The sequence below is a fragment of the Neltuma alba genome, unplaced genomic scaffold (genome assembly GCF_004799145.2).
Source record: "Neltuma alba isolate B1F8T4 unplaced genomic scaffold, ASM479914v2 tig00013081_pilon, whole genome shotgun sequence".
Lineage (NCBI taxonomy): Eukaryota > Viridiplantae > Streptophyta > Magnoliopsida > Fabales > Fabaceae > Neltuma > Neltuma alba.
In genome coordinates, this window is record NW_021637411.1 from 516,583 (window position 1) to 536,388 (window position 19,806).

Here is a 19,806-nt window from a genome sequence, read left to right on the forward strand (position 1 = left end):
GGAGAGAGCATTAGGCTCTCGAGCATCCAAATATGTTATTACCCATCAAGAGATAAATGCCAGCATAAACGTGTAATCATTAAAATATGCTTTCATGGAGCAGGGGAACTTAGGGTAGACCCAGCTGTTCCCATGAGATTCTCAAAGTCCAAACACATGTCTCCACCTGGACGTTCAAGGATTTGCCCTTTTTCTGGACTGAAACGATTTGCTACTTGCCATCTTGTTATTGGGCAGGGTCTTGTCATTATCACAGGCTGGTCTGCATTATTGATTCTGGATCCAAGTCCCTGTTACGAGCATGTACGATGATACAATGGTTGTAGAAAGTATCCAGGGGCTCTATGCAAGGCCCACGTAAGCAGATAAGCTCGAGTTTGGACTATGTCGAGGGGCGTGATTATCATCATGCACTCGCACGATTTTCTCTACTTTTTTTTTCTTCTTTTTTTGTGGAATTTCAACTTGCCAAATGATTTATGGATTTCATTTACAAAAGAAATGAAAATTAAGGGTTTAGAGTCCGCACGATTTTAACATGATAGCGATCTCGTCCATAACATAGACACTATAAGTGATGCTACTGCTATGGCTCCCCAAGGATGCGGACAAGACAAAGCACGGCTGCGGCGATAAACATGAAGGTATTGATTGCTACCTTTCACTGTATCAGCTCATGTCAATTCTGCAGCTAGATATGCTGTGCAGGCCCAAGGTCACAAATTTTAACCATTCAATTGTCAAGCTTGTACGGCCCTGGACCCCAGGGAGGAAGTACTCCCTCTATTTTAACATGATAGCGATCTCGTCCATAACATAGACACTATAAGTGATGCTACTGCTATGGCTCCCCAAGGATGCGGACAAGACAAAGCACGGCTGCGGCGATAAACATGAAGGTATTGATTGCTACCTTTCACTGTATCAGCTCATGTCAATTCTGCAGCTAGATATGCTGTGCAGGCCAAGGTCACAAATTTTAACCATTCAATTGTCAAGCTTGTACGGCCCTGGACCCCAGGGGAGGAAGTACTCCCTCTGACCAAATCTGGAACTGACATAAAGACCAAGTTCTCAGAAATCAATGTTTAACGATCTGACAAATGCAAATAAGCAGCAGACAAGTTTTGGGGCTCATGACTTTCAAGAGAAAGCTGATGTAACCCAAAATTTGAGGTTATGGAAAGCATTTGTTGTGTTACATGAGAAATACCGCTTTGTGTTTCAGAAAGGCTTTTACTGAGTAGGATGCAGGTCCAGAAGCATTTAAACTCCAACTATGGTATTGTATGTGCCATATACGGCAAAAAATAATCCGCAGAACATTACAATAGAATCCAAAGCTTTCTGCCAAAGATGTAGAGAAGAACCAAACAGCTTTAGGTGAAATGTGGCTGGCAAAACAAATGAGATCAATGCACACACGGTACTCCCCACAAATGAGGCAAATACGCCAAAAGCTGGCACACAAGAAGCGAAGATTGCCAACACAACGACCACAACAGCACGACTTACGTAGATCCCAACCTTTCCTAGTCTGGTCGTTGAATCGTTATTGTCCCCATGGAAAGGCCTGTAAAACCATTTGATCCTTTTCAACCTGCCCTCCACAATTTCATTAATAGGGTGTAACATGATTGGGAACGTGAAAACAAGCCCCAGGCACAATCCGACCTGTCATCATGGCAATTGTGAGATCTCACAATGAATAATCAGAAATAAACAATCTCATGAAAGTAAAATATCAAAGTTGATGGCAAAAGAGCTGTTAAATGGCTTTCTCATCTGCTTCTTACAATGCTTAAAATTTGAAACATTTATCTGAAAAGTGGATTTTATAAGGCATGTACAAGCTCAAACCGATCATGTGTATGGATATAATGTGAACAACACACACTTGCACTGGCAACGAGAAACACAAGCTGGCATACACACGCAAATACGCAGATTAAACAGATTACATGTACAACAAGATCTACGTGACAAGAGATATGAGTATCAAACGCTAAATCATCTTGGAGTCAAGTGCTTCCACTAATGCCCTCAAAAAGTGTAACATATGGGAGATAACAGCAGAAAACAAATTTCAATCGTATCCACCAATTATACAAAAGGATATCTAGGCTGATCTTAGGATATTTCAATGTCAGAGTCAAGAAGCCATGTCTGCTATAGTTGGTCTGTATTCTTGGAAAGTGCAAGACTGCAAGTCACTAAAATGTTCTCAACCTGGGTGATGCAATGCATTTGCTTAACGATTTTTACCCATGTTTTGACTTTTATCAAATAGTATAATTTCAACGTTTATGCATGTCTTAGCAAGATACATATCACTATGAATCCAGAACCAACTGGCTGAGAAAAAGAAAGCGGGAAAAAGCAGGGTATTGATCAGCTAAGTGCGAGAAACTACGAGAGAGTCACATGTCAAGCCAAAAAGGCAATGCAACATTTCATAGTTGCTTGTCTTAACCATATTACCTGAACTGCTAGAGATGACCAATTCCTGGGGAGATTGAGGGTTACAATATCTCTAGTTTCATCACCATAAGCCATGTAACCAAAAAACCCAAAAAGAATGTACGCAAGTGTTATCCCACCAAAGGTTTGAGCCAGCAATCTTGGGAATTTAGCTCTGTCCTGCATAGAATTCTCCAAGGCCAATGTCATCCCAAACCCTTCAAAACAGAAGACTGCCATGCCTCCTGCAAAAGGCAGTCCCCCTAAGTTGGATGTGATAGCAGTCCTCTGTTCAAACGAAAATTCACCCCTTATTGCTTGCTGTATATCGTTCTTCACCACAATTCCCATCGCTAGGACATTGCAAATATCAGCAAAAATGCTAAATGGAGCTAAAGCAGATAAGCTCCCTATCCATGATAATCCAATTTCAACCGGCACTAACAAAAATATATAGGATGTGAATGCGAGACTGTGCGTTTGGAAAATAGATTGGAAGTTTTGGCCAATGAATACCAAATATGCAACGGAACCTCCACTCTGTGCCACCAAAATAAGAAATTCCGACAGATATCGACCAAAGGTTCCAAAGCTCTTATAACCCAAATCTCCATATGTGTTTGCTTCGAGTGATGATCCATCTGCTGCCAACTTCTCTCTCTGCACAAAACCTGTAGCAAGGAAAATCAAATGCAGGCCTTTCAAGAACAAGACACCAGCTAATTTCTAAAGGCATAAAATATGAAAAGATAATGCTGAGTCGATTTTAATTCGGGTTCTTCCAGGAACATCTTTTCCTTTTGCTGATGAATGAATTTACTGTGTCTCAAGAAGGGGGGTATGCTACCAGTAACTTCATAATAAAGGGAAGTAAAGCAAATGTTAGTCACGATCATCTTTGATCGGAAAAAGAAAACGGGTTGTTTAGACTCCGCGGAACTGAGTTTTTATTTCCAAGGAAAGGATGAAAAGGTTCTCCAGGCCAATGGCACGTATTAATTCCCCGAGTTCCAGCCACAAAAAAAAAGTCAGCTTGTTCACCCAATAAATTAATCGTTTTAGGCCCAGTCACAAAAATTACATACGAACTTATGTGCTTGACTAGTTTCAGAAGAAAAACAAAGAGAAGGAATGCTCACTGACAAGGAGGAGCATGCAATAGTAGGTGGTCATGCCCACGATGGCAACTCCAAGTGAGCCAGCAAGCCAACCAGCGATCCGAAAGCAAAGGCAATCCCAGTACACCCAACCGGTACCAACAATCGAGACTATGATATTTCCCAGGGTTTGAAGCCTAGAAGCTGTTCCAGAAGGAGACGATTCCAGCAGAGGTGCTGCGGAGCCTTTCGTGTCCCGCTCCATCGTCTTCTTGATCCCCAATCACGAGTCCACCACCTCTCGCCGATATAAATACCAAATTATGTTCTGGATTCGAGTATTATTGGGGTTTGGGATTCAATTTTGGTAAGAGATTCGCATTTTCCAAATCAACCAAATCATGCTGAATAAGTGAATGGTCCTCTGGAAACAAGATCGGTAAGTGAAACAGATTATTTGTTGATTTCTATTTTTTCGTCGGCAAGGAAATTACAACTACCGCCATTATGAGCCACCATCCTGCTGAATCGCCGGTTGAATCTTTAACGTTCAGGATATGATCGAGTTACTAAAAAATGAAGGAGATAAGATTCTTTGCCCCGCTTTCCATTGACGGATATGTGAGATCAGAGCCAAATCATAATTATTGCTCTTAGTTTGGCAGCAGCTGCGACTATTTCTCAGGGAGAAGATTTCACGTACGATACTACTCTCTTCCTTACTTATTATAAGAGACATTTAATGTTTATGGCATGTTTCTATATATAAGAGACACTTACAAGTTGTCTCTACTTTTTTGTGTTGATTTATTATTTTACCCATATTTATTATCTCCAACTCACACTCTCTCTCCCTCCACTTCTCTTTCTTTTAATAATTTAATTGTTCTCTCTCATGCTCTCTCTTCCTTATTAATGAGGGCATTTTTGGAAAAAAAAATTATACTTTTTATACATTAATTGTTCTTAACTAATTTTAACTGTTTTTTTATCAACATACTTCGATTATTTGTCTCTTATAATAAGAAACGGAGGAGTATCTATCTAGGGAGGGAGTATCTATCAGTTCGTTTTCAGCTTCAGGCAGCTAACAAAATCAAGGGATTTTTTTTTTTTAACCATGACAAAATCAAGGGATGTTTTTTTTTAACCATGACAAAATCAAGGGATTTAGACCTGTAATACAGGCGAAATTTGGCGCAAGCAGATTGTCCTCATGCGTTGGCTGGGATTAGAATATTGATTTTTTATGAGTTAATGGGCATGATTTTTTTTGAGTACACATTTAGTATTTTAAAATATTTTGTGATATATCTAAGGGAAAATTCTAATTAAATCCATTTGAAATAACAAAATCCTAATTTAAACCTATATTTTTACAAATTCTTAATTAGGCCAAGAGGCCTAATTAAAGATTTCTAAATGTTACTAAACGACCAAAATGCCCTTCGTAATTAAAAAGCCTAATTTAGTTTTAATTCTTTTAATTGAATTTAACTAACATGTTTTTTGAAATTAATTTTATTGTTTCACAAATTACATTGAGACTCATCAATTCATCTTCAATTTTTCAGTCTCTAAGATTTATTCAATATCAAATTTTTATTATATAAAAAATAACTAAAAGCCTATAAATTCTAGAGTTGACATAACATTCACAAGTATGAAACACAATTTTGACATAAAATCCAAGAAAGACCACATCCTCATTGGTAAATCTACTAGAATAATTAAAACTAAAATTAGGTTGATACCTACATTCAATTTTCCTTTTTGATTACAAATTACAAAAAGGCATTTGGTCTTTTAGCAACATTTGAAAATCCCTAATTAGGCCACTTGGCCTAATTAGAAATTTGTTAAAAGTATAAGCCTTAATTAGAATTTTATTATTTCATATGGATTTAATTGGGATTTTCTCTGTATCTAATGTCCTAAAATAATTTTTAAATGTGTTCAGTATTATTTTTTTTGTGTGTATCCAGTATTTTAAAGTATTTTTTTAAGTATGTCTAGCACTTAAAAAATATTTTTTTTGATGTATCCAGTACCAAAACACAAAAAATACTTCAGATTATTGAATGCATTTGAAAAATAATTCAACATGTTGAACGCACTACAAAATACTTTGATATGCTAGATGCACCTGACAAAATACTTATGCATATTAGATGCACCTTAACTTTTTTGTAATATATTATCTATTTATTATTTATTATTCTAACAAAACCTTCCCCATTAGATAATTTAAATGAATTTTAATTTATTTATTAACTTTTTAAAATTTTAACATCCTAATTATACTGCTTTTGAAATGCTAAACCTAACTATTTAGATTTAACATCCTAATTTGAATTTTATAGGCTAAATAAAAAATTGAAATTCAACAAATTCCTAACACACAAAAATTAGAACACACAGAAAGATTTTTCATCATGAAAAACACCCACTTATGCTTCCATTATATTGCTTCCCGCAAAAGAACGCAGTATATGTGTAAAGAGAGAACATTTACGAACGGAAGCTTTCGTCTTAACAATATCCTCGCTGTGAGAAATGCTGAAATGGCGTGGCCAGAATTTAATTTTGGATGCCATCCAAACTTGCTCATACACGCACGGGACTGTGCGGACCAAGGCTAGAGGTTTATGCATCCCATGACACTACAGAGGCTAACGACTAACCAGTGTGCATATAAGCTGGTTAAAATGAGTCACCATCACCAACCACGACTAATCCTGCTTGATGAAGTGCCAAGTGACTTGCAGCAGATGACTCTTCGAGAAATAAACGGCGCCCGCACAGCATGTAGTTCCTTTTTTGTTTTGTTTGGGATTTTGCCCCGTTTGCAATTAAAAAAAGAAAGGAAGGAAGAAAAAGAAATCACGTTTTGCGTGTATACAATATTTCTCAGATTGTATTCGTGTCTAGTAAATCAAATTAAGGTAAAAACCTCTATGAAGCCCTGAAACGCGACCCGGTACTGCTTAAGAGCTGCCAGAAACCAGGTTTTGCATTTGTCTAGTGTCTTGGATTTCGAGTGGTCACAGAAACCTATAAACTTCTACAATGACTCAAAACAATAAGGTTGGCAAACACAGTCAATGGCATGGATCAGTTTCCTGCGAGGCCCCACAGCATTGGCACCCATATCCTTGAGCTTTTTCATGGTTAGATTTACCAATTGATACTTATTTAGACTCTTCCCCTGAAAAATTCTCACAAACTGCCCCAGCCCAAGTGACGTCAGCCACTTGCTCAACCCACCAGCTCTTTCAAGCTTTCTCTCTAGATTTGATGCCCGCAGACCTTGATTTAGAGTTGTGCCCAGGTTTGGGAACCTCCTCGGTGCAAGTAATACTCTTGGCTGCTTTATAGCTTTTGATGCCCTAGAGATCCCAAGTAATTTGGGCGACTTTAAATTACTGACCTGCGGTGGAATTTCTGATTCTACTCTTCGATTTATCCTTGCATTCGTGGCTGAAGTTGGATAAGGTAGAGGAGGAGCTTTTCTAGCTACCCGAATCTCCTCTTGGGCAGCCAATGGAGAGGTCGTCTCTTGTTCATTAACTGAGGGAAGTAGTGGAGGCGTCCCCATTTGAAGTTGAAAGTTGCTGCTTGCTATGTTGGACGGCCCATGGGTAGCTGTTATAGATATTGTGGTGGGAAGAGGAGCACAAGGGATCAGAATGGTAACTCGCTGCTTTTTTACAATGACCCAACCATCTTTGTCATGCTGTTGATCAGCCTCTGAAGTGTCATTGTCAATAAGGCAGGACGGAGTACCACTATTCCTGCCAGCAACAGTTCCTGGGTGTCTTAGCTTTGTTTTCACCATGAGCTTAGGACCTGCTTGTCATACACTTGGTTATAGCGCAAAAGCCACTAGATCAACTAAATTTTCATTTGATCAAAAGCTCAAAACCAAAATAAAAAAAAGATCAGCATGTTGTTGAAAGTACATGATGCAGTTTACTCTGTCTCTAAGCAACAACAGTCACAAACCAAATAACAGTATTTCACAAGTACATAACAAGGGTTGCCTGAGATCAAAGGCCTTGGAGTTAAGTGCAAAATTCATGTTTTGGAACTCAATTAAGATGAAATGAATAAGAACCCAGCACATAAGATGCAGATGGAACAAAAATCTACAAAGACAATACTAGTCAAATTCCTTTTTAAAAACAATGGTTGACGTAACAATGTTCTCAGATCAACCTCAAAATTTGGCGGTTCCCCGGCGGCCTAAAGCACCGAAAAGATAAAAGAGAAGTAGAAGCAACAAAATGAAAAAGAGCTTCATTTTCTATATGATGGTGTACATAACACTTAAGCTGATTAAAGTATTGGGGTGCTACATTCATGAATTCTCTGTAAATCAGTGTGTTTGCCATATAACTCTCTCATCTCATGTAATAATTCATTAAACTCCTCAAATTAAGATTCAGAGCTCCGAAACAGTTCTCTCCTAAGGAAAAACGCCATTTGACGTAGCAACTAGCAATCCATCTCTCATTGCATTCCTAAGCAGCTGAGGAACTCCAGTAGCCTACTCTTCCGAATTTCTAGCTTAACTGGTGGACGACAGTCTCTTAAATTTGGTGGACTCTGAAATAAGTGCAGAAGTGGGCAGTAAAACATATTCGAACCTACTTCTGTAAGCTAGTCGAGAATCTAATCCAAAGGTATTAAAGAGTATTTAGTGGAAAAGCAACACAGAACTACCTACAGCAGAGAAGCGTGCTCAAGCATATTACATTTGTACTCCAATTTTCTGTACAGGCCATTCTATGGAATTCTCAATAGAATCTCCAAGAGGATCTTATTTTAGCTTATCTGTGATGGTATTCATATATATATATATATATATAATTATCGTGCTTAAGGGGATCCAGTGATTTTACCAGCAACATTTTTAGGTAGAACCAAAAATAACATACGTGTATGTGTGTGTGTGTGTGTGTGTGTATCCCACTAGGATCAAAATTACCACTTGATTACACTAGATTAAACACTAAACATCATTAAAATAAGACAAGCCTCTAGACTATATGAAAAAGAGACCCACGAAAATAAGCAAAAGGTGAATTAAATGCCCTAATAGAAACTTTTATGTCTTGTAATGTTTTAGAGCTTCCCTTCAAATCAGACATAAACTCAACTTAAAACATCATCCAACCACAAACTATTTTCACAAAATTCAACTGCAAAACATTATCCCTGACCTTATCCTTAACATGATGAAAACCGTTAAACTCCAAATATAAGCATAAGCAACATTTGATGCCTCCAAGGATAGCACCAGAACATTATGCTTTACCTTATCTTTAAATACTGTGAGCTGCTGGTCAATAAAAAGATGTCCAAAGCCCAAGCTAGTTTCTTCTTTTCTAACTTGATGAGAATTACTAGGCTTTAAACAAATTAGATCCTAAACCAAATTTTCTGATTTTAAAATTGATTATTTCCTCACAACCAACAAATCCAGACGTCTTTTAAGGTTATCATCATCCTTAAACAACCGAACTAACATGGAATCAACGACTTAGAAAAGAAATTTCACCAATCTAACCTTTCAGCCTAATTGTATTTTAAAACATATGCAACAGAAATGGACTCGCATTTTTCTAGTCTTACCAATTTGTAAATCATGATAATCTAGAGTAACTATAATCCAAAATAGGATACGGAATAACACAGAAAACACTGCAACAAATAGTTCCACACAATTTCGAGTCCTACATAAATGTGAATAAGTCGCCGATATCACCACTGAAAAAGCCACTTGACTGGCCAAAAGAAAAATGGTTGCAGCAGCTATTTCACTGGAAAAAAAGTTTCCCAAAAATTAAAGAAAGCAAGATCACTTGCTCCGTTTAACATATTACCGCCAATGAATATTTTCAGCAATTAAGTCAGTGTGACGAATCATCTTCGAGATTCCAATCTAATTTATGCATTGGCCCTCAATATTGTCTCTAATTTATTTTTTTAGCTAAGAACATTGGTTTATAAAACGAAATCCAGACGTGAATAGAAAACCTTGTGCAATCAACAGCAAAGTTGGAGACATATTAAATGGTAATGAAATAAAGAAGGAACCTGGAGCTCTAAGGATAAGAACAGGGCAGCGTCAATCTCGATTTCGGCTATCGACCAGACTGACTTGGATCCTAGTCATGGATAAGCGCGCTTTCTCTGAGAGGCCGTGCCTAACCGGAAACTGATTATCGCGGGATGTCCCCCACCTTTTTTCCCAATCGTTGTGTCGAGTTGGCCGAAAGATATTGTCCGGGAGATTTTTTTTTTTTTTTTTTTAAAAGTGTTGGACGAAAGATAAAATCGTTCTGTCCTCAACATAATAAAATATATAATAAATCAGGACTCGGACTAAATAAATGACAACAATTTTATAAATAAGTTTTTTTGTGTAATTTTTAAATTTTTAAAATTTATTTTTATGATTTTTTCTAAATAAAATTATGCTATTCTTTTGTCACAAAAATAAGCTTGTGGCGAGCAACGGAACTTTCAATGGCTCATGGCCGATTGGCTTTAATCTGGTTATTTTAGGATCGACCCTCTCGAGCTTCCTCTGTACTTCCATAGCGGAAGCGAAAAGGAGTGAAGGGTCGAGGCTGACCTTATTGGGTTCCACCCCGGATAACTCTTTCCCTCCTTCTTCACGGTTTGCCCCTCTGTTGAACTGTTTTCGACAATGGCAAGTTTTTTCTACTGGTTTTCCCGCCTGCGCTCTTCGTCGAGGTGCTTATACGAAAATCTGAGAACCCCAAATTTTCATAACCTCAGGACCCAGAAAAATGCAGCCACTACAAATGTTATGGACTTCGAAAGAGCAAAGAAGCCACGGATGACATGGTCAAGCTCTGTGCTTCCTTTGGCTCTTGCGGTTTCTGCTGGATCACTTGCTTTACAACCCCAGTTCAATCCTTCATTATGTGACGCTCCTAGTTCCAATAGTCGGTGGGTTTTCCTTTCCGCTCACCATCCGTTTCAGCATGTCAGAAAGTATCTATTTTGATCGATCAGAGGCGATGGACTCTTTAAATACGTTTATGGACTAATAAGATGAAAAGATTATGCAAATCTAGCTAGTTATCCTCAGTGGAAATTAAGCTGGGGGAATTGGATGTGGCTAGGATTGAGTGCTATCTCTATATACTTTCTTTACTCTTTTCTCTTAACTCCTTATATTTTTCTACTATAAATCACAGTTTCAAGTGCTATCTGCTAGATGTGTTGGCATATTGTCACTGTTTATTCTTTCAAACTGTCGCCATGGCGCTCTAAGCCGCTAAATAACTTATTTGATAGCTTTGTTTCGTTTCATATTTTTTGCTGCAAATGAAGGATGCCTATTTGGGTTTATAACATGTTTTTCAGTGATAATACTAGCATGCATAAGCTCTAATCCTGCTATATTGCAACTAATTCTTGTGATAATTTTTGAAACTGTTAACCTTTTTTGGATCAAAATTGTCGCCACCCAATTGTAGTAATAATGAGCAAACGTGGAATCGCATGCATCAAAAAAGCAAGTGCTTGATAACGGTAGTGACATGGATTTGCCTATATGGATGATAGAAGTGCCAGCTTAAGCGGAAAAGGTAGCACTCAATTTGTGGTTGAGGGATCACACAAAGAAATTTCGCAGGATCTTCTCCAGGAGTTGAAAGCCATCTGTCAGGTGTGGGATTCTATTTAATTTAATACCTCGAAATGTCTAGATGAGTTGTACTGTGCAAATAGATTGGGTTTGAGACTTCAATCCTGTGGTTAATGGTCTGAGTGTTTTATAATTCTACAGGATTACATGACACTTGATTACGATGAGAGGTATATCCATGGAAAACCACAGAATAGCTTTCACAAAGCTGTTAACATACCTGATGTAATTGTTTATCCAAGGTGAGACTAACTGTTTACCATCAGTTGAGATTTTTATGGCCTCTGAAGTTTGCTTTTGGTATTGATTTATGCCTTATGAGTTAAGAAACAGTTTTCTCTTTGCTTTTTCAGTTGGAAGGTTGTTTGAAGATAGAAAGAACAGATAAAATCTAGTTGATCTGTTAGCTAAATGATTTTAGAGATAAATTAGTACTCAAAGTTTGCTTTCAGATCAATTGATTGTTTCATTTACATTTGGCCTCGGAATCCCTCAGAATTCCAATCATTTCCTTTGTGTGCACCCAGTGCTTGGTATTTAATATTATTGAGAGTTGATGTTATGACTTCTGTAGGGTCCATTAAAGTTTTACAAGAGAAATATTTTAGGGTCACTAATGCCAATGTGATATTTGATTTCTTATTTGTCATACTATTGATTTCAATTATGCATGTATTTTCTCTATAATTTTAACCAAAAGATAAAAAATCTTCCATACTTTATACAATATCAAGATTCAAGAATGGACATGAATAAGCCCTAGAAAGTTGTGGAAGTTATTGATTCGCTGGAGACATTCTTGGAGTTTATGGTAAGATCTGTACATCTTTTTCTCTCACGTGATAATACTAATCACATTTGCAGATCTGAAGAGGAGGTCTCCGAGATTGTTAAAGCATGTAACAATCATAAGGTTTGAGTGACTTCAACTTAACCCACAATTTGAACCATGTTTAAGCTTATTGGCTTGCCTTCTTGAATTCATACCATGAATTTTGTAGGCCTGACGAAGTCTATAGCCTTGATATATTTTTTGCATTCCTGCCCACTAAATTGCAATTTCCATGTTTCTTTACACCCCACAAACTTCATTTCTGTTCTTAGTTTAGCTTTGTGCCTGTTCATAGGTATATAATCTCGTTTTGATTATGTTACCCAGAAACTGCTGACTTAGATTTTCCTTTTATTTATAACAGGTTCCGATTGTGCCTTACGGTGGTGCTACATCAATTGAGGGTCACACCTTATCCCCTAATGGAGGGGTTTGCATTGACATGTCGTTAATGAAAGTATGTACCTGTTTATTTTCTATGATAGTGAAATATCTAAATATAGTTGTTTTAATTATTAAATCCATTTTTCTATGGAATTTGTTTGACATCTTTTAGTTATGATCCTTCTCTTTATATATATCTCAATAAATCTGGGATGTTATACTTCTAGGAGGATTAACATTTTTTCACTTGAGAAGGCTTATGTTTCAACTTGTTTGAGGATAAAGCATGCCATGTTTTTGGGCGACAAGGAGGCATCTTCTTGTTGATTTTGCAAAGGAATTGGGTGGCTCTTTTGAAAACTTGAGATGCTTTGGATTCTTTCTGGTTTTCTGGCTCATGATACTAATAAGTCCAAGCTGAAAAATGTTCTCAAGGTCCTATTGGAGAGGTGGACAGAAGAGTGAGGGACAACTTTAAAAAGATAGAATGGATTTCCCTTTCCCTTGTTTCATTGTAATAAATTAGTTGCTTTAGCTTGATTGCGTTAAAACATGCTTTCTTGCTTATCTGTGACCCTATAATTAGACTGATTCCAACATCATAAAAACTGAAGCCATTTTTTTCGCTTTCATTCCTCCCTTTCACAGTGAAGTGAATTAAATATGTTGTATGAGAAAGTGGTGCTAGGAAGCAGCTACACTCCTAATGATTGAAGCAGTTTCAGCAAGATTACCATTACAATATTTTGATTTATTAATGCTTGTACCAACATGTAGACAAAACATTTGCATGCACATATTCATAGTCGCAGCATAGGTACCATGAATACTAGTACATGTTGAGCATAAAAGACGAAACTTTCTGGAGATGTCATCTTTAGATTATAATTCCTGTTCAATTGATAGAGAGTGAAAGCATTGCATCTTGAAGACATGGATGTGGTTGTTGAGCCTGGAATTGGATGGATGGAGCTTAATGAGTACTTGGAACCTTATGGTCTATTTTTTCCACTTGATCCAGGTTAGTTGAATGCCATGGTAAGACGATTTGATATTGTTCCAATATTTGGGGGGAAAACTGAAAGAAAACAATATTTTCAATTGCCTATTCCTTGAATAGTGAAATTTGCTCCCGTTATCTGTAGGCCCTGGTGCAAGCATTGGAGGCATGTGTGCCACTCGCTGTTCTGGTTCATTGGCTGTCAGGTGGTCGCTTTCTTTTGCATCTATACAACTTCATTTGATGTTGATAAACGCTGTTGTGTTCTGGCTTTCTACTAGGCATACATCACAATTTCTATTAGGCTTTAGTCATCAATCTGTGCATTTGCATACTGTTGTCATTTAGCCTTTTGTAGCATTTGCTTAGACACTTAGATAACTTGCCGTTTCCTTTCTACCCATATACATGACCACACAAGAATAATACTTATTATGCATCTGATGGATCTAATCTTAATAAATAGTATACTAAGATGATTCTAGTTACTCATCTTAAGTTGTGATCATAAATAGATGTTGACTTGTTTGAATTTATAATTAAATTAACAAATACTGATAACTTATAAAACTGATCAATATTGGTTTTTATTTCTTGTATAATGTTTTGATACAATAAAATTAAACTAAAGATATATTAATTTAACTACGATGGGTTTGATCACAGTTTGATAACATTCAAACCAATGAGTCTTTAGATAGAGCTTCCATCGATTAAATTAGTGACTTCTTTTATATTACTTGGTATAACGATTCTCTTTTCTAATTTGTAGGTATGGAACTATGCGTGACAATGTCATCAGTCTCAAGGTCTGTCAATCTCAATCTTTGGCATCCAATGCATTGATGTAATGCTGTATTTATTATGCTATGCCTGTTCCAGGTAGTTCTTGCCAATGGAGATATAGTCAAGACAGCATCTCGTGCTAGGAAGAGTGCTGCTGGGTTTGTTTTATTCCATTTCTTTATTTGTTAACTTTGCTTCTATTTCCCCCCCACCTTACTGTGTTCCTCTTGAGACATAGGCAGAAGAAAGAATGTGAGTAAATGAGGATACAAGAAAGGGGGATATGAGCTGGTAAATGTTATGCTTAATACAGGATGATATAAACAAGAAAGGGGGGCAGTGCCAGGGTGTTGAATTCTGTGAAAGTCGAACTTATATTGGTAATGATCTAGAAAGTTCAATGACAGTGATAAGATAACCCTTGAAATAGATTAGCATGATTAGTTGTGCTCCTAGAAAAGGTTGCATGATTAGTTTTAATTGCAATGTGATATTAGTTGCTTCATGTTTTGTGACTCAAATATGCAATGAGATAGTGTTAATGATATTATATTATATATCTTAGGTATGATTTGACCCGCTTGATGATTGGAAGTGAAGGAACTCTTGGTGTAATAACAGAAGTAACACTGAGGCTTCAGAAAATTCCCCAGCATTCAGTGGTGTGTTGTTATTTTCTTTCGTTCATTGAATGTGTTATTTTCTCTCCAACTTTTCTCTGGTCAACTGAACTATATTTGCAATCAATTTATTGCACATGCGTTTGTCATTTTAATGTGATAGAGATTGAATATGAGTGGCATGTTAATTCTTGTGAAAATGCATCTTCTTGTAGCTTATGATCCTTGACATAATTAAGCGGAAATTGTGTCAGCCAAATTTTTGGCTTTGGTGGGTAGGTCACCTATTTCTGGTTCCTTTGTTGGTTTCAAGCAGCTCATCATACTTGGTTCAGCCTGTACCTTTAGGACAAGTCTACTCTTTTTCACTTGGTTATTCCTGTAAATAATTAAGTTATTTTCTTACTAACTCATGATATCATTTTTCGTCTTACCTATTAAACTTAACTTAGATTTACCCATCTTCATATCTGAAATCCTTGAAATGATTAAGTACAAGATGCCCTTCATCTATTTATCTGTGTCAAATATGTGCTCCTACATCCTAACAAGATAAAGTACAACATAACTTTGAAATTTTTTGGAGGCACATTCAACTATCAACATGCTATATTGGATAAGAAAGGGCTTATTATTTTTCATCTTAAATATCGATTCGTTCAAATTATCATTTTCTTATTTAATGTCTTCAGTTACTTCCTTTTGGTACCGTACAGAATTTTAATTATAGCTAAGTAAGATGCAAAATCTGTTTTTGGTGACCACTCCGTCCTTTTGAATAGAAGTGATCTAAAATACAGTTCTTTACCTTTACTGTGAATGGTATTTCCCTTTGATGATTTGGCTGAGGCAAATATTTCTCTAGAGAACTTGCTTATATGACTTCTACTTGCTGCTTGTTTTGAGTTGCTGCTGCACCCATGGACTGCCTAAGTTGTTGAACCACAGGTTGCAATGTGCAATTTCCCTTCTGTAAAGGATGCAGCAGATGTGGCTATTGCTACTATGATGTCGGGTATACAGGTGGGACTCTGATCTTAAATTTGGCCTCTTTATCAATTCAACCATAATTTTAGAGTTATTGCTGGTTAGGTTTCAAGGGTAGAGCTACTGGATGAGGTTCAAGTGAAAGCTATCAATATTGCTAATGGGAAGAATTTGCCTGAATCTCCGACATTAATGTTTGAATTTATAGGAACAGGTGAGAGATGATTTTGTTTTGCGCCTTTCTTTTCTTTAACCAACATTTACTGTATATATTTGTATATCGCCTGTATGCATTAGTTCACTGGAGAAAATCCGTGATCGATAAGCTCATCCCGGAAGTCAGAAATGAGAACAGAATAAAGAACATGAAAATCAAGGAATTTTTCTTTAGGCAATCTTATTTTTTTAGGTGCTGAATGAATTAATCTTCCTTCATGTGTAAAGTTTTATTGCTTGTTGATGATTTTGCTGATTATACAAGATTCACACAACAACTCAAACTGACATTAAATGGATAAGAAGCAAAAATAGGGTATATAAAATTAAATGAGGATGTAATATGCTCAACCACAAAATTCCATACGTAGGATGGGGAAGAAAGGAAATCTGGTTAGATGGGTCTGTTTATTTATTATATGTCATTATGAAAAAAATAAAGAAAGATAAATTTGATTATAAAATCACTTACATTTATTATTCTCATTGCTTTCAAAGATGGTATTGCCGTTTCTAATATATGCTTCTCTAGTTTCAAAGTAATTGATATACCTGACTAACTGTTGTATATTTTTCAGAGGCATATGCTCGTGAACAAACACAAATTGTTCAGAGAATTGTTTCTGAACACAGTGGCTCCGGTTTTGTATTTGCAGAAGAACCTGAAGCTAAAAAAGAACTCTGGAAGGTAGCATTTATTCCTTTATAATATTTTGCAATCCGCTCTTCCCAATCTGATTTTGTTCTGCGAACACTTGTTGTTGGCCTTGTTCCTTTTAACTTACGCTACAAACTATAGGTGGTTAGTGTTTAGAATGTGGTTTATGATGGATGAATAACATGTTCTAATCTTGGAAGTATGTCACTTTTGATGCCTGTTTTGCTTTTCCTTTTGAGTTCGGTGAGTATCTCACACGCTTTGGGTGGGGCACCAACATTGCCTGGGGTACAGAGGTCACCCTTAAGAATGTTTGCAGATGCCAGATTCAAGCGCTTAACACTGTAGAGGGCCCTCAACTGTTCAGTTCAAGCTTGCTTACCACTTGAGCCAATTCTTGCGGGTTGAGGCCTACTTTCTTTGTGCATGTTAGATGCTGCTGTCTCTAGCTCTTCTTAACCAAAAATTAAACTTATACTCGAGATTCTTGCTTTGTAAGAAGAAAAAAAAAAATTTGGGGCCTAGGCGACTGCTTAGCCACATGTTTTAAAAATAAATAAAACTTGAGTAATTTGATTATCTTTCTTGTAATTGAAATCGATCGAGTTACCAACTTTTCCTCCCTTTTTGTTATTAGGAAGAAAATCACAAAATGAAGTATTGGAAATCTCATTATAGCGGTCAACTACAAATTATAGTATAGATCGTCCATGGCTAAAAATATAAGATTCTGGTTGGCTTCTTTTTTAAGTTACCTCATTGCAACTCCAATTTTTAGTTTTCTTTTAGGCTTGTAACTTCTATATTCAGGTTAATTTCTTCTTTATGTGCAGATAAGGAAGGAAGCTCTCTGGGCATGCTTTGCGATGAAGCCTGATTTGGAGGCAATGATTTCGGTTAGTTTTGAAATTTAATATTTCAGTCTCTGATATGTTGGTTTTGTCCAGATGTTCTCAAGTGACGTACTGAATTTTGAGGAAACAACTAAAAATTGTCATCTAATCCTAATAAATGCATTTGAATCCATATTTTATAATTATCCACGTCTACCTTATTCAATTTGGATTTTATAGTGCATATACATGTCGATGATAAACAAATAGAATGAGAAAATGGAATTTATATTTGAGTCTTAAATGTCTGCCCTTGTTGCACCCAAGATCGAAACAATTTAAAGAATATCTGCAAAGGCTTGAAAAAGTAGCATGTGAAGCAATAACTTTTGCTTTGCCTGACTTTTAAATGGGTATCTTGATGTGGTTGGACTAGCTGCACTTTCCCATATAATTTGAGTTCTAATTGTAATTGATTTGCCTTTGCTTTGAGGATGTCTGAGGACAGTATTCCCTGGCTTTTTAATGTTAACTTCTGCAGGACGTATGTGTGCCTCTGTCTCACCTTGCAGATTTAATTTCAAGGTCCAAAAAGGAGCTGGATACTTCTTCACTGGTTTGGTATGTCTGATCAGGGTATTTTTGTTCTGCATATTGAACTTGGTTTGAATTTTAAGATCCCTGTTGTTGGATGGTGACGAATGATCAATTTAACTTATGCTCATAATGCATATTCCGTTTGTTGCTGTCTTATTGCCAGCACTGTGATTGCCCATGCGGGTGATGGTAATTTCCACACAGTTATTCTATTTGACCCCACCCAAGAAGAACAACGGCAGGAGGCAGAGAGGCTGAACCAGTTTATGGTTCATGCTGCCTTGTCATTGGAAGGTACAGTTCATCTTGAGTAACGCTCTGCATGGAATAAAACTTAATGAAATATACTGTTAATGTGCCGAATTGAGATTTCCTGGTTAATGGCTTATCCGAAGAATTGGTTTCTAGTAGTGATCTATATAATATGGTTGGAGAAGGTTTTTGTTGTTGTTGTTTATGCTGTTACGGTGATGCTCCTTGTTCTCTGGACTAATGCGCGGCTTGATGTATCCATATGTTTTTTGGTACTATGCTTAGAAATCTAAGTTTACAATATGTTGCTTTCTCTAATCCTTTGTTGATGCACTGTCCTGAAAGAGAATTGTTTTTTTGCGAATTGGATCAGGAACTTGTACTGGTGAACATGGAGTTGGCACTGGGAAAATGAAGGTACTTTGTTAATATTTTTAATTTTTTATTTCCAGATGATCATAGTTACTCGTGCATTTCTCCAATGATTCATTGGCAATTGTAACATGGCTAGCCAGCAGCATTAAAAGTAGGTATAAGAGAAGGTATATTTAGATTTTAGAACACCATAAAATCTAACGCACGGAGAAGACATAGGCATTTTGAGTTGCTTATTATTCTTTTTCTTTTAGAAAAGTTAGCTTGTGAAGGTTGGCGACAGGCCGTAGTTGAATTGAGGGGGGGGGGGGGGGAATTTAAATAGTACTTCATTGTGAAGTTTGTATGATGCCTTTACATGAAATTTTACCCTTTTGGTAATTAAATCCTCATCGCGATTGCTTTGTTAAGTACCTCGAAGAAGAACTGGGAGTGGAAGCATTGAAGACGATGAAAAAAATAAAGGCAGTGTTCGATCCCAACAATATCATGAATCCTGGGAAGCTCATTCCTCCCCATGTTTGTTTGTAAAGGCAACTTCGCTCCATTGTTGGCCCATGAAATGTGAGAGCCATGAAGCAGAATGATGCTTGTCGTTGCAGTGTCTACCTTTCTTCAGAATCTGCCTTGTATTATCCGAAAGAAGACATCTGTACCACACAAAGTCAGTTCACAGAAATGTCTCAGGCCATTGCAGATTTTCTGGCCTCTTCCGGTCTATGAACCTAAATAAGGTGACTTTCTTTTTGTTGTCTGGATAATATATTCACCCCTTAATTGTCGAGACTACCATCTTCTCAGGTTGATATTACTGTCAATTGGATGCAGTGTATAGATTATATATGTATATTTTTCTCTTCAGCAAAATAGATGATGTTTTGCACAAGGGATTTTTTTTTTTTTTGGGGGGGGGGTGTTTAATCGAACTTGAAACTTTGCTGATGAAGATGGGAAGAGTAAGAACGGGTGGAATTGGCTACTGAATGAAAACAAGCTATGAAAAGTAGTGAGATGACTCATTT

At 36.8% G+C, this 19,806-nt stretch overlaps 3 protein-coding genes across 11 annotated transcripts; 1 reads left to right on the forward strand and 2 right to left on the reverse strand.

Annotated features, from left to right (window-relative positions):
• Nucleotides 1-1,201: 1,201 nt before the first annotated feature.
• On the reverse strand, nt 1,202-4,255 carry LOC114734167 (amino acid transporter ANT1). Its single transcript, XM_028921713.1, has 3 exons — nt 3,600-4,255; nt 2,482-3,131; nt 1,202-1,674 (listed from the first exon to the last, which is right to left on the reverse strand). The coding sequence occupies exons 1-3, from the start codon at nt 3,820-3,822 to the stop codon at nt 1,267-1,269; spliced, it is 1,281 nt and encodes a 426-aa protein (XP_028777546.1). The 5' UTR covers nt 3,823-4,255; the 3' UTR covers nt 1,202-1,266.
• Nucleotides 4,256-6,409: 2,154 nt separating this feature from the next.
• Nucleotides 6,410-9,829, reverse strand: LOC114734209 (uncharacterized). 3 transcript variants are annotated; one of them, XM_028921767.1, is made up of 3 exons: nt 9,660-9,829; nt 9,265-9,382; nt 6,410-7,406 (listed from the first exon to the last, which is right to left on the reverse strand). In XM_028921767.1, exon 3 carries the CDS (start codon nt 7,393-7,395, stop codon nt 6,622-6,624), a length of 774 nt encoding a protein of 257 aa, XP_028777600.1. In that variant the 5' UTR covers nt 7,396-7,406; nt 9,265-9,382; nt 9,660-9,829; the 3' UTR covers nt 6,410-6,621. The 3 variants fall into 3 exon arrangements, with proteins under 3 accessions (XP_028777600.1, XP_028777599.1, XP_028777602.1); XM_028921766.1 differs by lacking the exon at nt 9,265-9,382 and having other exon boundaries at nt 9,660-9,826; XM_028921769.1 differs by lacking the exons at nt 9,265-9,382; nt 9,660-9,829 and adding an exon at nt 8,783-9,226.
• A 269-nt stretch (nt 9,830-10,098) lies between these two features.
• LOC114734205 (D-lactate dehydrogenase [cytochrome], mitochondrial) lies at nt 10,099-19,670 on the forward strand. Of its 7 annotated transcripts, XM_028921758.1 has the most exons (18): nt 10,107-10,541; nt 11,163-11,265; nt 11,386-11,486; nt 12,109-12,157; nt 12,441-12,533; nt 13,367-13,481; nt 13,606-13,666; nt 14,233-14,269; nt 14,343-14,404; nt 14,812-14,908; nt 15,815-15,889; nt 15,959-16,067; nt 16,648-16,757; nt 17,561-17,623; nt 18,102-18,181; nt 18,321-18,451; nt 18,783-18,826; nt 19,196-19,670. In XM_028921758.1, the coding sequence occupies exons 1-18, from the start codon at nt 10,276-10,278 to the stop codon at nt 19,313-19,315; spliced, it is 1,716 nt and encodes a 571-aa protein (XP_028777591.1). In that variant the 5' UTR covers nt 10,107-10,275; the 3' UTR covers nt 19,316-19,670. The 7 variants fall into 7 exon arrangements, 5 of the variants coding, with proteins under 5 accessions (XP_028777594.1, XP_028777593.1, XP_028777595.1 ...); XR_003739141.1 differs by lacking the exons at nt 18,321-18,451; nt 18,783-18,826; nt 19,196-19,670 and adding exons at nt 16,967-17,155; nt 17,365-17,460 and having other exon boundaries at nt 10,099-10,541; nt 18,133-18,151; XR_003739140.1 differs by lacking the exons at nt 18,321-18,451; nt 18,783-18,826; nt 19,196-19,670 and adding exons at nt 16,967-17,155; nt 17,365-17,460 and having other exon boundaries at nt 10,099-10,541; nt 18,102-18,124.
• The last annotated feature ends 136 nt before the right edge of the window (nt 19,671-19,806 follow it).

Coding starts and splice junctions, on each gene's coding strand:
- LOC114734167 (XM_028921713.1), bottom strand. CDS start 3,822: ATGGAGCGGGACACGAAAGGCTCCGCAGCACCTCTGCTGGAATCGTCT. Junction 3,132..3,599: donor TTGCATGCTCCTCCTTGTCA/GTGAGCATTCCT, acceptor TCCTTGCTACAG/GTTTTGTGCAGAGAGAGAAG. Junction 1,675..2,481: donor GGTCATCTCTAGCAGTTCAG/GTAATATGGTTA, acceptor CCATGATGACAG/GTCGGATTGTGCCTGGGGCT.
- LOC114734209 (XM_028921767.1), bottom strand. CDS start 7,395: ATGGTGAAAACAAAGCTAAGACACCCAGGAACTGTTGCTGGCAGGAAT.
- LOC114734205 (XM_028921758.1), top strand. CDS start 10,276: ATGGCAAGTTTTTTCTACTGGTTTTCCCGCCTGCGCTCTTCGTCGAGG. Junction 11,266..11,385: donor AGTTGAAAGCCATCTGTCAG/GTGTGGGATTCT, acceptor ATAATTCTACAG/GATTACATGACACTTGATTA. Junction 16,068..16,647: donor GTTTGAATTTATAGGAACAG/GTGAGAGATGAT, acceptor TATATTTTTCAG/AGGCATATGCTCGTGAACAA.